This window comes from Microcaecilia unicolor, chromosome 8 (genome assembly GCF_901765095.1).
Source record: "Microcaecilia unicolor chromosome 8, aMicUni1.1, whole genome shotgun sequence".
In the NCBI taxonomy this organism is placed as follows: Eukaryota; Metazoa; Chordata; class Amphibia; order Gymnophiona; family Siphonopidae; genus Microcaecilia; species Microcaecilia unicolor.
The window spans coordinates 70,125,022-70,141,140 of NC_044038.1; the positions used below are offsets into that span (position 1 = coordinate 70,125,022).

The window sequence follows — 16,119 nt, forward strand, 5'->3', positions numbered from 1 at the left end:
GTTCCAGTGGCAGCCCTGGCTTGCTTTCAGGGTCATTGGCAGACCTCTTCTTTAGAGGCTCGTCCGGTTGTGATTCATTTTCAGAGAGGTGTGGGTTGCTTACACTGCCCTTCGAGTGCCTTTTCCGAATGGGATTTTATGCTGGTCCTTCGGGTGCTGTAGCACTCTCCGTTTGTGCCCCGTCGCTAGGTGTTCCAGACAGTTCTCGCGTAGAACTCAGTGCTATCGGGGCGCTTGAGGCGGGGTTCTTGTTTCGGGCAGTTTTGACCTTCTTGCCCTAGTGCTTGTTGGTTTTTTATGTAGTCGGCTATATGCCTCTTGCAGGGCTCTCTTGCATTTTTTTTAGGTTCTTGATGTCTTCCCACTTTCATATAGACCTTTTGGGCAGTTTGGTAAACATCAGTTGGGTCTCTTGGCATCCAAGACTTCCTTTGCCGGGTGGGTGACGGTGGCCGTGGTCTCGGCCTGTATTCTGGGAGGCTGTTCTGACCCTGTTTTTCGAAGAGTGGGCCAACATTACTTCAGACCAGTGGGTGCTGGATATTATCAGAGAAGGTTACAAGCTAGAGTTTTCTTCGCCCGTAGGCGATGCCTTTTTGGAATCCCGCTGTGGCTCTCCCGCCAAGAGGGTAGCTGTCCAGACTACTGTGCGGTCCCTCATGCAGACCGGGGCTGTGGTGCCTGTTCCTCCTGCCGAAATCCGGAAGGGCCGCTATTCCGTTTATTTTGTGGTGCCTCGAAAAGGAGGCTCCTTTCGGCCCATTCTCGATCTACGCAAGATAAATCAGTTCCTGAGAGTTCAGCATTTTTGCATGGAGACTTTGCGGTCTGTGGTGACGGTGGTTCAGCCAGGAGAGCTCCTCACCGCTTTAGATCTCGGAGGTTTATCTTCATATTCCCATTTGGCAGCCACATCAGCGTTTTCTACGTTTTGCCATTTTGGGGCGTCATTTCCAATTTCGGTCACTTCCCTTTGGTCTCGCTACAGCTCCTTGGACGTTCTCAAAGGTCATGGTGGTGGTGGCTGCGTTTCTGCGGAAGGAAGGAATTAGAGTTCATCCCTACCTCGACAACTGGTTGATTCGGCAAGGTTTGGCTCTGGAGAGACGTTGGGTGACTGACCGAGTCATTTGTCTGCTTCACTTGTTGCAATGGGTGGTCAATTTGTCCAAGAGTCACCTGGTTCCGTCTCAGCAGTTGGATTACCTGGGAGTTTGATTCGACACTGCGAGGGGATGGGTTTTTCTTCCAGAAGAGCGGGTGCTGAAGCTTCAGGCTCAGATTTCCCATCTTCGTCGGATGTGCCGTTATCGAGCTTGGGACTATGTGCAAGTTCTAGGTTCAATGGCAGCGACTTTGGAGGTGGTCCCTTGGGCCAGAGCTCACATGAGACCTCTTCAGTCGTCGCTTCTATGCAGATGGTCTCCGATTTCTCAGGAGTATCAACGCAGGCTTCCTTGGACTGCCACGACGAAGCCTGTCTTGGTGGCTTCAGATCCCCACTTATGGAGAGGAATTTCTATGGCGATTCCACAGTGGCTAGTTCTTGTAACAGACGCCAGCCTGTCAGGTTAGGGAGCTCATTGTCTGCAACGGTATGCCGAAGGAACTTGGTCGGCGGCCGAAGCCAGTTGGCCGATCAATCGTATGAAGCTCAGAGCGGTGTTCAATGCCCTCCTTCAGTTTCAGTCTCTGTTGGAGGGGAAAGAAGTACGTGTTTTTTCGGACAACACGATGGCAGTAGCCTATATCAACCATCAGGGCGGCACTCGGAGTTTGGCCCTGGCGACGGAAGCGAATCGTCTCCTTCGGTGGGCGGAACTTCGTCTGGAATCCCTGTCGGCGGCGTTCATTGCGGGTACCAACAATGTCCAAGTGGACTATCTCAGTCGACACACTTTAGATCTGGCCGAGTGGAAGTTGTCGGAGGAGGTGTTTCAATTGATCTGTCAGAAGTGGAGAAGTCCGAAAATAGATCTCATGGCAAACCAAAGCAACGCCAAGGTGTCCGTGTTCTTCAGCAGAAGAAAGGAGCCAAAGTCGGCAGGTCTAGACTCTCTTCTTCAGCCGTGGCCGGTAAACGCTCTTCTTTGTGTTTCTTCCCTGGCCCTTGATAGGGCGGGTTCTTCTCAGGATTGCTGGGCATCCGGGTCAAGTCATTCTGGTGGCTCCAGATTGGCCTCGGCGGCCCTGGTATGCGGATCTAGTGCGTCGTCTAGTGGAGTCATTTTTCAGCTACCGGTTCAGGTCGATCTCCTTCATCAGGGTCTGGTAAATATGGAAGATCCCTCCCACTTTGGTCTTACGGCCTGACTATTGAGAGGCCACGTTTGAGAAAGAAAGGCTATTCTGTTGTTGTTATAGCTACTCTTTTGCAGGCGCGTAAGTGATCTACTTCGACTGTGTACGCCCGGGTTTGGCGCACATTTGTGGCTTGGTGTGATGCCCGTGCATGGTCTCCTTTTCAGGTTTCTGTGGCTCAGTTGTTGGGTTTTCTGTAGGACGGCTTGCAGAAGGGTTTGGCCTATAACTCTCTCCGAGTTCAGGTAGCAGCCCTGGCGTGCTTTCGGGGAAGAGTGTCAGGATCTCCTTTGGCGGCGCATCCAGACGTAGTCCGGTTTTTGTGGGGGGCACTTCATCTTTGTTCTCCTTTTCGGCGACCTTATCCGTCTTGGAATCTTAATCTGGTTCTTAAGGCGTTGCAAGCTACTCCTTTTGAGCCCTTACTAGAGGCTTCGGAAAAAGATCTCACTCTGAAGACTGTATTTTTGGTGGCTATTGCTTAGAATCTCTGAGATTCAAGCCCTTTCTTGTCGGGATCCCTTTTTGCAGTTCTCTGAAGCGGGAGTCACGTTGCACACAGTTCCATCCTTTCTACCGAAGGTGATTTCGGCTTTTCATCTTAATCAGCCGCTGTTTCTTCCGTCTTTTCGGAAGCAGGATTTTCACCGAGACTTTTCATGGTCTTCACCTTTTGGGTGTACGTCGTGTCCTCTTCCGCTATTTGGAGATGTCGAATGACTTTCGTCAGACAGACCACTTATTTGTACTTTCTTTCAGGTTCTCGTTGTGGTCAGGCTGCTTCTAAACCGACAATTGCGAGGTGGATTAAGGAGACTATTTCTGTGGCGTACTTATTTATTGGCTGGTCGAGTAGCGCCAGAACCCTTGTGTGCTTGTTCCACTAGGGCGCAATCGACCTCTTGGGCGGAGTCTTCAGTTTTGTCCTTGCATGAGATTTGTCGAGCAGCTACTTGGGCTTCCATACACTCTTTTTTCCAAACATTATAGAGTGGATGTGGCAGCCAGATCTGATGCTTCTTTTGGTACGGCGGTCTTGACTAGAGGGGCGACGGGGTCCCTCCCTTTTTAGAGAGTGCTTTGGAACATCCCACCAGTTGATGGATTCATCTGCTGCTTGCGCTAAGGAAGGTAAAATTATGTTCTTACCTGATAATTTTCTTTCCTTTAGCTGCAGCAGATGAATCCAGAATCCCTCCCTAGCTTACCATTGCCTTTTGATTCTATTCAATCTGTCAGTTTGTTGTTCTGACTGTTTTTGTTTCTTGCAGTTTAACACAGGAATTTCAATGTTTCGACAGAGTTGCATTTTCAATTTATGATACTATTGTTCTGTTGAAAATTTCCTTCTGGTGAAGAAGGTGGTTTTTTCCTATTCATGGGGAGTTATTTTTGCTTTGTGATGAGACATACTAACGTGCAGAGCGGCTGGTTGTCCAATACCACTCACTGAAGTCAGTGATCTCTATCTCCACCTACTGGTGGATGGATACAACCCACCAGTTGATGGCTTCATCTGCTGCAGCTAAAGGAAAGAAAATTATCAGGTAAGAACATAATTTTACCGTCCCTGCTCGACAGATCTTATAATCAGGACAAATAAGGGATTATGGACTTACTTATGGTGGGAATGATTAAAACAGACATGGGTACTGAACAAGTGAATAGGAGTTAGATAAAAGCAGCCTCAAAAGCGTGGGCTTTTAGCCTAGATTTGAATATGACCTGAGACCAAGCTTGTTATACTGACTTGGGAAGTCTATTCCAGGCATACACTGCTGCAAGATAAAAGGAATGGAGTCTGGAGTTGGCAGTGGAGGAGAAGGGTACAGATAAGAGAAATTTACTCAATGAGCAGAGCTCCTGGGGAGGAGTGTAGGGAGAGATAAGAGTGGAGAGGTACAGAGGAGCTGCAGAGTGACTGCACTTGTAAGTCAATAAAATAAGAGAACCATATGTGGAAACAAAGAGCTAATGAAGTGACTTCAGGAGAGGGCTAATGTGAGCGTAGCGACGCTGGAGGAATATAAGTCATGCAACAGAATTTTGAACCGATTGGAGGGGAGAGAGATGGTTTAATGGGAGCCCTTTGAGAAGCAAGTTTCAGTAATCTAAGCAGGAGGTGGATGAGAGTGTGGATAAGTGTTTTGGTAGTGTTCTCAGAAAGGAAGGGATGAATTTTGGTGATAGAGAAAGAAATGACAGGTTTTAGCAGTCGGATTTGTGCAGAGAAAAAGAGTGAGGACCCTAAAGTTACGAGCTGATAAGACAAAGGATGAGAGTGTTATACACAGAAATAGAGAATGGAGGAATAGGAGAGGTGTGTTTAGGGGGAAAGATAAGAAGCTGAGTCTTGGCCATGTTTAGTTTCAGATGGTGGTGGATAAACACTACCAGCTGTTTGTGGAGCAGTGTTTTACAACTTATTTCAAACCATACCCTCTACCCACTTCCCTTGCACCCTCTCATGAAAATGTCAGAAATGGCCTGTACTCTTATAGCCCCCTCCAACACTATCTAGGAGACAAAGGAAAAACATATTAAAATCTACCATGCCAACCATTATCTTTAAAAGTCCTACCCATCAGGAGCCCACATTCCTCTTTTATGTTGAAATCTTTTTTTTTTTTTTTTATTGACAATAACACAATTAAGATCTGGTACAATCATACAAGTATCCTCAAACAAATAATTGTCAAAAAAGTCACATTTTCTCCTCATCCCACCCCACTCTCCAACCTTTCAACTACAATCACATGGAAACTATCACATAAACTCCCCCTGTCCAACCTAACCCCACAGAAAAGCACCTAACACCTCAAAATCTAGATGACAAAAACACAGATCCATGTTGTGTAGCACAATTATACTAGAAATACCCTAAAAATCCCCCCAAACAACATAAGAAAGCCACAGACCCTCTGCTAACAAACAGAATAAACCAGGAGTAGGGAGAAAATATCTCCAATCTCCAAACGGGTCAAGAAAGCAGAAAGTATATAACAGATATGAAAAGGAAGAGGTTAAATGTCAATAACAACCAGTTTGACCCCCCATCATTGACAGAAAAAGGAAAACAGAGGTGCAAAATCAACCCATGTCTGGCAAAAAAATTATGCCAGAGAAGTGGCTTTAACGGTGGGGAGACGAGCCCAACAGGCAGCCTCACAGGTCTCACCACATCCTTCTTTTTATAGCTTCTCAGGTAAACGTCCCACAACATTCAAAAGTTGACTTTGAGCTCTTGGTGATAACGACTGTATATAAAATTCCTAAATGTTCAGAAATTTTTCCTACGCTTGTGAAGGTCCCTCACTCCTTGAAGTTCCTTCAGACACATGGAATGAAACCTTTTCTGACATTCCCAATAGGACGGTGGAATCGCTTGTGCCCATGCCCTGAGAATACATTTCAGCACTATCACTCTAACTTTCTGCACCAACATCTTTCCTTTCCTTGAAACCCCCAAACTTTGTTCCCTCCCTAACACAAGGCCCTCAGGACTGATATTTAATGTCTTGTTCCAAAATATTATTTAAATAGGCAAACAATAGGTCCCCAAAAAGATCTTACTGGGACAGTGCCACAATACATGTCCCAAATTTCCTCTAGTCAAGGTACACTTAGAGTACTGGGGAGATGATTCACAGCCCGTTCTGGTAACAATCAAATTTAAAACATAGTAATATAATAACTGACTCGCCTATCCAGATCTGTATATAAAATAACTATAATCACATAACACTTTAAGAGAGAGCAGCTTAGTCACCAACTATTGCCTTGGAGAGTGGTTGGTGCCTACAAAACTGATCAATGAGCAAGGCTTTTAAATGTTTCTTGAACCTGCATTAATGAGTCTGCCTTTATGAGCTGTTTAATATGTTGTCTCCTCATCCCAACAGGAGACAGCGGTAAGCTGTCCACAGTGGTAGCGACACCAGGACAGGGGCCTGACCGCCCACAGGAAGTATCTTACACGGATATCAAGGTCATTGGCAATGGCTCGTTTGGAGTGGTATACCAGGCCCGGCTTGTGGACTCTGGGGAACTGGTTGCTATTAAAAAAGTGCTGCAGGACAAGCGCTTCAAGGTGAGGTCTGCAAGTGACAAATCTGGCATGCATGGATGTGTGACAGGGGGCTGCTTGGCTAGTTCCATGATATGGCAAATAGGATAGGGTTTTAGCTTGTGTCTCAAATGTTGTTAACCTAAAAAAAAAGACTATCTGCACCCAAATATTTTTTTAGCATTAATTTCATTTACTAGAATGAGATAATATCAAAACACCGAAGACTTTGACTGGGTAGAGTACTGGATGTGTTGTACTTGAATTTAAATAAGGCTTTTGACAGCATTCTACACAGAAAGCCTATTGGTAGACTGAGTAAACTATCAGCCGTAGGCATCAGAGTAGTGGCTAATGACGATCACTCCATGGACAGGGTGTTTTTTTTTTTTTTTTTTTTTTTAATGGTTTATTTCCAGTTCTGGGTCTTTTGTGTGATGTAGAAAAGGTTTGCCTTTCAGACCATAAGGAGATCTGCAACAGAGTGAGCAGTTTAGATGGAGCTGAAAAAATGAGAGGTGGTCTAAGAAAGCTTGAGTTGTAAACTTGAAAATAAGAGTTGTCTGTGTACAGGTTTGCATCAAGCATTAGCTGCCATGTATTTGGGATGCAGAGATAGGAGTGAGCATTACATGATGAGGTATTAATGTGACCATGCAGAAGAGAGACAATGGTGTGGTCATATCTGATGATATTTGGATTGCAAAGCAGTATGATGGGACATGGTCTGTGTGCATATAAAGAGGAATGGACCTATGGCAGGGATGCAGGAAGTCAGGTTTTCAGGATATCCCTAACAAATATGCATAGATACTGATTACGCTTTATGCAAATGTCTTGCATATTTATTAGGGATATCCTGAAAACCTGACCTGTTAGCAGCACTCAAGACTTGAACTCCTGCATCCCTGTCTTTTGTAAGAAAAAGGAGAAAATAATGTCCTTTCCATGCCATTGGTGAGACCTCACCTGTAATATTATGTTCTGTTTGTCATATTTTCAAAAAGATATAGACAAATTTCATCGGCGGAACAGGGAAGGGCTCCTACAATGGTGCATAGACTTCATGAAATAAACTTTAGGTGTGCATATCATAAAGCAGGAGTGGGCAACCTCAGTCCTCGAGGGCTTTGCGCAACCCAGTTAGGTTTTCAGGATGTCCCCAATGAATATGCAGGAGATCTATTTGCATACACTACCTCCACTGTATGCAAAAAAGATCTCATGCGTATTTGTTGGGGAAATTTTGAAAACTCGACTGGGTTGTGGCTCTCAAGGACCGAGCCGAGGTTGCTCACCCCTGCCCTAAAGGAAGAGAGAAGGATGAGATAGACCAGTTCAGAACATGTGGGCTGTGCTCATCAGCAGATGGAGACCCAATAAGCTTTAGACCCCCCCCCCCCCCAAAAAAAAAAAAAGACACACAGCAAATTTTATTTGATCTGAAATAGTGAGGAGTCTGAGTTCTACTTCTTCCCCTCCCTTGTTCACTGCTCTTTTTTTTCCCCCCTGAAAGGGGATTAAATAATTGATGGAAAGTTTCTTCCTCAACTTGACATCAGGAAAATGCAGCATTTGTTTTGGCAGTTAATAAAAACAGGTGGGAGTGCACACCTGTGCTGTAAGGAGGGAGGGATGATTTTTTTTTCTTTCCTGAGGGAGCTTGGGTTAGAGGCTGAATGTTCAAGCACTAGGCCAAAGCACCAGTCTTTCCTATCAACTAAGCTCTTCAGGCTTGAGATAAGTTTTGGGGTATGCTTCAGGATCCAGGCCTTGGCAGAAGGGAAAAATTCACAGGAGTCTGAGTCTTCTCCCTTCTGTTTTCTTTCAGCGGAGTTTCTAACATCTGATTGTTTTGAGCCAGTGCTCTTTAAGACAACAAATTGATGGCAGTCCTAGTACTACACTTCTTCCAATCTCTTGGCTGTGTGGTCAGTCTCTCTTGGGGCAGGCTAGTTTTCTGTCAAGTTTCTCACTTAGTTGAGAGAGTCATCACCAAGTCATTGTAAGATCCCTTTGAATTCAAGGAGTATTTCCATTTTAATTCTACATCCAGTTTTTATGCTACATGGAGCCTTGGTCATGGGCTAGGTTTAGGTGCTGGAATCGATAGCAGTTTCCATAAATTCATTAGCATCCCTCCAGACTAGGCCAGACTCTTGGTTTATACACTCCTATCAGCAAATGGAAACAGAACCACTGACTTCAGAATAAGCCTGTAAGTATGCTTGTGCAGTCCCCCAGGCAGTCTCCAACAGATGGTTGTCATAAGTAAACATGTATAGTCTGATTTATCCAGGTAGGATGGTTTCTGTTGTCCCCGTGGCATCATGTTTGGTGGAAGAGCAGATAGAAAAAAATATTTGGATAATTAAAAAAACAAACAAAAGCTGGATAAATTTATATGTTAGCATAGGGGACTGATATGGGCATCAGTTCTTCAGAGCCAGGTTCTTCTGTTTGGGGCTGCTAAACCCAGGTGGATGAGTCCCTCCCACTTCTCGAGGACAGGTAGCTGGTAGAGCAAATATTTTGTGCCTCAGTCTTCCCTCCTGGTAAGCACAGGTGAGGCAAACAGCCTTGAGTGCTGTTCAGAGTGAGAAATCCTATAACAGACTTAAAAGAAAAAAAAAAAGAGGAGAAAACAAGGACTGTGTCCTTGAGACTTTGCTATGGTCTGTACCTTGGAAGTAACTGCTTGACTCTGTCTGCAGCCCTTGCACCACTCAGTGTGAGAGGGGAGTGTAGTTGACTTCTGCATGGGGCACTGTGGTAGTTGGACTCATGCTCTTACAGATCCCAACATTGCAGGTCATGCGGCAAGTATGATCTGGATGTCACTGGAAGCTGACGCTTGTGTGGCGGTCAGTGGGTACTGGAGCTTCAGCAGCCTTAAGTCTCATGGTCGTGGGCTTATATGAAGTCCTTACAGAGTTTTCTGTTCTCTTGCTGGTTGCTACTCTTAGATCCTTGAGTTTAATCTACTTTTGGATTTCTTAGCACAGAGCACTATAAGGTGGTGGGTTTGGTTTATCATGTTCCAAGATGTCAGCCTTTGACGCTCACATTTGTGTAATAATGTAAGACACCAGCCTGTTGACTAAGATGCTATCAGGATCAGGTGGCATAAGGAACTTGGTCTTCGTCTATTGTATCCTGGTATTTTTACTCTCTAGAGCTTTTTGACTTCTGCTACAGGGCTTACCACCTTCCTCTTCATGGAAGAGCACTGAGGTTTTTTTTCTCCTACAGTGGCTTAAGTCAACAGATAAGGAGCTACGAGAAGCATTTTCTTCTTCTATCTGCAGTGCTTATTGCCAGAATACAAAATATTCAAGCAGAATTTGATCCCTCACATGCATTATCAGTCCAGGGAAATGGCTCCTATCTTCTGTGGGCTTTGCATTATAATAGTTGTTTGAGATTATCCATTCTAGATCCTGTGGCAACGAGGGGGCAACCACAAGGTTCAACACTTTTTTGCTCATCTGAAATAGACTTGTTCTGAAGGTCTGGAACTGTTTTTTCAGTTCTGGCCACATGGAAAACTGTAATATGTATTCCAGTTTCTTCGGATGTTAGGATGGGTGCTCCAGAGATTCACATATCTCTGCTACAGTTTTCTGATGGCAGTGAACTAACCATGGAGGTTTTGATTAGCTAACTTAATCTAAGACATTTCAACATCTTCAGATTTCTCTGTGGAGGAGTAGCCTAATGGTTAGTGCAGTGAGCTGAAATCATGGGTACCTGGGGTTTCATTTCCACTGCAGCTCCTTGTGACCCTGGGCAAGTCACTTAACCCTCCATTGCCCCATGTACAAAACACACCTTAGATTATGAGCCTGCTAAGGACAGAGAAATTACCTGCATTTAATGTGTTTGAGGGCTGTGTACATCCAGTAGCGCTATAGAAATAATTAGTAATAGTAGAGATTCTGCTGTCTCCATTTTTCTATTACAGTTTGGCTCTTGAGTGGTCATCCTTCAAGTGCTGTAGTTTAAGGAGCATGCCCTTGCTATGAATCTTGGAACAGCCTTCCCTCTTTGGTGTACTTGAAAATTTGGTGAATCTTTACAAGTGGTATACAGAGAAGGTAGTTCTCCCTCTGTTAAATCATTCGCTCAAATCTTTCTTTTCTTCAGGTCAGAATCCAAGTAGAAGTAGCTTGAGTGTCATTAAGTTCAAGTTGCAACTTTATCATGCTTTTGAAGCTGCCTGAAAGGTTCTCTCGAGTATTTCATCTAAGTTGGGATGCTAAATACCCTTTTGTGCGTTTCTGTTATTCTGAGTGGTGTTTAATTCTGCCGCTTAAGGCACAGGGACTTCTGTCCTTTGACCCCCTTTAAGGAGTGAATTGGAAGAATTTTACCTACAGGTTTTAACAGGCACAGATCCCTTTCTCCAGTTTGTGGAAGCAGGAACATAGATTAAACAATTCTGTCCTTTCTTCCAAAGGTGGTATCCTTATTTCAAGTAGATCAAATCTTTACGTTTATGTTCATTATGTACGTTACAAGTACATTGAAGTGTCCAACCAATTTCCAAGGTTGATTTTCCTCTTTGCAGGTTTCAGATAGAGGCTGACTGAATTTCGGTTTTGTTTATGGCACCAAAACTGGCCCCAAATTCTTCTACTCACTTTTGGTTTTGGCCAAAAGGTTATTTAAATTTTCGGCCATATTTTCTGTTTCTTCCAAAAATGATTGTGTTTTTGGTGGAAGCTGAAAATTTGTGCTTTGTCCTTTTTGTGTCCCTCCCCCTAAACAGGAGTTTCCCCCCCCCCCCCCCCCCCGGGCCTTTTTTTGAGTTTCAGCCGGCCTCTAGTTTCAGGTAAGGTAAACCAATTTCTAAAACTATCATTGCCCGTAGCTGAGGTAATATTATATCATCATATATAACAAAATGGCCGCTGAGTAACGGGCTAAAAAACAGCTCCAGATAACATTGCAGAGTTGTATCGTTGTCTGGCTGTATGCTGGCCCGATTTTGCGCGAACCGGTTTCGTTTGGTACCGCAGTGGTCTGCTTTTCTCCTCGGCCCCTGTTTCGCACTGGGGCTTCAAAGGGAGTGCATTTCCATCCTTGATTGTTGTGTCGGCGGTCCGGCTGCACGCGCGGTTACATCGATGTTCCGGTACTGGGAGCAGGGGTGCGGGGACCGGCCCCCCACGATGCGGGACGCTAGTGCGACTGTTGGTTGACTCCTCTCTGATGCTTGTTTGACCCGGCTGTCCTTCGGCCTCTCCGTCAGACTGCTCCACTCCATGATGGTCTGCTGAGCAGCTTGTGGCTGGCTGTTGGGCATCAGGGCCTCCTTCGCGATGGGAAGATCTTTTGTGCATTGCTTCATCGTGTGGCCTTCTCGGCTTTGCTGCTGGACTGGGATGGTCGTCTTCGGCGATGCTGGCTGCTGGTCTTCTCTTCTGCAGCTGCTTTGTGCCTGGAGAGTGCTGCCTGGAGAGTGCTGCATGTTGAAGGGGGCCCTGTTTCCTCCTGGATCGCCGATTCCAGCTGCTGGCTACCGCTTGCATTCCTGTCTTGTTTGCAGGCTCTGATTACCTGCCTTCAGTGTCTCAGCGAGTCAAGATCTGATTTTGGACTCCTTACTTTCTTTTTGTTTTCTTTTCCTTGCCTACCTATTTGATTAAATATTGTAGTTGTATTCCTTTCCCTTCCCTTCTTCCTCCCACTGTCATTGTAAATGTTTCGTTAGTTCATTGTAAGCCACTTAGGGGCTGCTTTATGTGGTAATAGGCGGGGTATAAATGATATATATATATAATTTCAAATGGAAGTGACCTAAAGTTTGACATAATGGGCAGAGTTGAGTGATACTTCAATTTACAGCTGCAGACCGGTGATAGTCATTCCTTTTTACATTTTCAAAGCATTGTTGTCTTCAGGTAGGAGCACAACAGTATACTCTGGGACTGAAATTATTTGGGCAGGGATTTTGGAGCCCCATCCAGCTTGGGAACTGCTTTGATACATCCTACAGGTTCTAATCTGGTTAGGACACTGAGGAAGGAGAAATTAGGTCTTACCACCTGTTTTTCTTCTAGTCCCATCAGATAGCAGGCCGACCCTAGTATATTTCCAGTTATTAAACCATTTTAATATTCTTAAATATTGCTGTTTTCACTCTTTATCAGCACTCTTCAGGATCAGTGTTCAGCTTTCTTTCTCAGTTTATTTTTTTTCTCTGTTTTTAGTGTTATGAGTAGTACTTAATTTTTGTGCATAAAAGCCGCACCCTATTATAAGCCATGGATTTTCTGCTTTCGTGCTTCTGCATAAGTCGCACCTATGTATTAGCTGCCCCTTGGACATGTATACACGTTAGTATGCGCCAAATTCTCTAGTGTGGGTGTTAACATGCGTGTGGTACAGGTGGCTGCAAATTGTAAATTTTAAACAGAGATAGCAAGCAGCAAACATACATGTGTCTCAACAGAAGTGAAACATGCATGTTCAGGTGCAGAATAGGCGCCAGTGTGTGCTTACACTTCATTTTTTGTCTGGGCATGTGCACAAGAGCCACACTTGCTGCAAATCCTTTGTGCACATGTGCCAGGCAGAGTCATCTCCTGCTTTCGGTATAATAGCGTGATTTTACCAAATATAAAATTTGCATGTGACTTTTGCTTTGCTGTTGTGATAAACTTTATGTTGCATGATCCACTGCATATTTATGTAAACAGGAACATCTATAAACAACACCCTTGTATTAGCCGCAACCCCTTTAGTCAAAATGTAAAAATGAGTATTAGCTGCAGCTTATGTGTGTGACAATATGGCATTAGTACAACAACCCAGCAAAATGGAAAACCCAGGGTCCATTGCTTTGTCATTTTGAAGTACTGAGCATGTAAAGCTGCATGATGCCTTTATTGGGCGAAGCATGCAGGACTTCTTTTTTTTCCTCTGTCTCCATTCGCTGGTCGACGGGCAGGTTCTGGACTGGTCTGGTGGGACTACAGGAAAGAAAATTAGCAGGCGAGACCAAATTTCTCCATTCAAATGCTTATAAAAGTATAAATGCATAAGAAGCAAGTGTTTCTCAATTGAAAGAACGTTCTAGATGTTAGGCTTTGGTATACTATAAGGAAATATTTTTTCAGAGACAGGGCTGTGAGCGCATGGGAAAAAAAATTCAAGTCAGCATGGGAAAAGCATAAAGCGTCTAAGATCAAGTAGGTTTTGTAGTGGTTTATAGGCAGACTAGTTGGGCTTTGCTGTCTGTAGCTGCTATCATAATTTTGTTCTTGTGTGTGTTGACCGTGTTGAAGATCCCTCTTAGTTTTTTTTCCCTTTTAGAGCAGACTGTTAAGCAGTTTCTCCGTGTCTCTGACAACCCCCTCAGGAAATCAGGAGGTGTCAGTAGTCATTACTGATGAGGAAATATGGGATGGGGGCACATGTAAAGGGTGATATTTGAATGTATAGCTTTGGTTGTATTATGCCACTGATACTCTGTTTTCTTTCTCTAGAATCGAGAACTACAGATTATGAGGAAACTGGATCATTGTAATATCGTGCGACTGCGCTATTTCTTTTACTCCAGTGGAGATAAGGTCAGAGGGAAAAGTCTCTACTTAGCACATGCTTGTTCTCTACTGTCTCATACTTTCCATCCAGGTCCTCTTTCACACTCTGCTAGTACTGCCATGGCTTCTCTTGATCTTCAGCATGTGTGTATCTTCTGCTATCTCACAGCTTATGTAAGAACATAGACAAGTCATGCTGGGTCAGACTAAAAGTCCATTGAGGTTGACATTCTGTCCTCACAGTGGTGAATCTGGATCTTGGGGTTAGTACCCAGATGATCCAAAAGAATAGTTCTGTTCCTTCTTGCCCACTACCTGGGATAAATGATTGCTTTAATTTATGGCCTTTTTCTCCAGAAATCTGTCCAAGCCCCTTTAAATCCAGCTCTGTAAGAGGTCCTGATCACATACTATAGTAATAAATTCCTTAGCTTGATTGTTGAGCAAAAAATACTTTCTCTAATATCTTTGAAGACTGCAACAGGGGGGATTTTAAGGTACCGGGGGGGGGGGGGGGGGGGGGGGGACTGCACCCCCTGTTAAAAAAAAAAAAAAAAAAAAAATCCTGGCTATGCAACTGTAAGATTAATGAATATGTTAAACACCAACAGTCTTGGTGCAGATCTCTGAGGCACTCCACTATTTGTCTCTTTACATTTAAAAAACTGACTATTCTGTAATACTCTTTGCTTCATTTGTTTTGTTGGTTTTTTTTTTTAATCCTTTAATTATTTTATTGGTGATTTAGAGAAAGATAACATTAAAATAAACATTCTCAATATATACTGTGATTCTTCGGTACAAAGCTTCAAATGAAAATAAAACCACCTAGAACTCAAATTCCTATCCTGTCCCCCACCCCCTCCCTCAAGCAAGAATACAGAACTAGCAGAATAAATGAGCTCTTACTCTGTAAAAGATTAGAAGAAACAGGGGCAAAGCCTGCAGAAAGTCAGCCCCCTAGCTGTTCCTTCCACTTGCCATAAATGTCTCATGTTTTGGTTAAGTTCAAAAGTCTATTTCTCCACAGGGCTGTTAGATTGTTTTTACCTAATGATCAATCTATTTTGGCAACTACTTGCTGAAGACAACACTAATCAACCTGCCTGGTTTTACTGACCACAGGCTTTTGCAGCATGGCTGGGAGACTATCAGGCTCATTTTCAAAGCACTTAGCCTCCCAAAGTTCCATAGAAACCTATGGAACTTAGCCTCCCAAAGTGCTTTGAAAATATGCCTCTTGGTGGACCAATATTAAGCAAACAACAATATTGTCTTTTATCTTTGTCACATGAGTTCCCAGAATTTCTGTAACAAGTCCAAATATGGTATTGTACCTCAGGACAGGTCCACTAAATATGTAGGAAGGTGCCTCTCTCACCACAGGTCCACTAAATATGTAGCAAAATGCCTCTCTCCCCACAAGACCACCAGTAAAGATCACTTCCTGTTCCGTACATGTGTTTCAAGTGTACGGTTGTGTAATACCATTGATAAAGCATCTTATATCATTTCTTAACCATATTACTTGCTACACACACCTTCAACAACTTTTAAAATAGTTTGTCTTGTTCTTTAGTTTTGAAAGTATGCCCCAGGATTTCCTTCCAAACAGCTATGTACTTTTATGGACTGGGCATCCTGCAGTGCCTGGTAAAAATCTAGTTAGTCTCCCCCCTTCCCTCCTACCCTCCACAACTTTTCATAGTTTTTTCAGTGATTCTTATAACGAGTTACCAGTCCACCTTTCCTGTGTCGTCTTGGTTTCCTGAGGGGCCTCTCATGAGGCTTTATTAAATGCTTTCTGAAAATTAAAATACACTATATTTCTCAGCTTTATGAAAATGATGTTTTCACACCTTCCAATAAGTGTAATAGTAATGTGTGATCTCCCTTTGCTAAATCTGTGCTGGTCTGTCCCCATTATGCCATGTTTATCCATATGACCAGTAAATATATTCTTTTTTTTTAATATTTGTATTTTTGCAGCGAAAATGCAGTACAATAGCCAAACAATAACAAACAAATGATGAATCTCAAAACACAACAGTATATGCATTCTGGAGTTTTTTGTTTTGTTTTTTTACTAAACTTTAGAAAGTCAACCCCTCCAATTCCCTATTCCAGTTACGCTATGCAACTTAATCGATGGAGTGGGCAGTATACCACAAAGACAATAATGATAATCTTAGAGGGCGCGTA

General features: G+C 43.7%; 1 protein-coding gene across 2 annotated transcripts in view; it reads left to right on the forward strand.

The window, feature by feature from the left end:
* The window catches only part of GSK3A (glycogen synthase kinase 3 alpha), a 113,283-nt gene that overhangs the window by 8,081 nt on the left and 89,083 nt on the right, over window positions 1-16,119 (forward strand). For both annotated transcript variants that reach the window (XM_030211894.1, XM_030211893.1), the window contains exons 2-3: window positions 6,204-6,391; window positions 13,861-13,944. In XM_030211894.1, coding sequence (XP_030067754.1) covers window positions 6,204-6,391; window positions 13,861-13,944 — 272 coding nt within the window. The remainder of the gene's footprint in view (window positions 1-6,203; window positions 6,392-13,860; window positions 13,945-16,119) is intronic.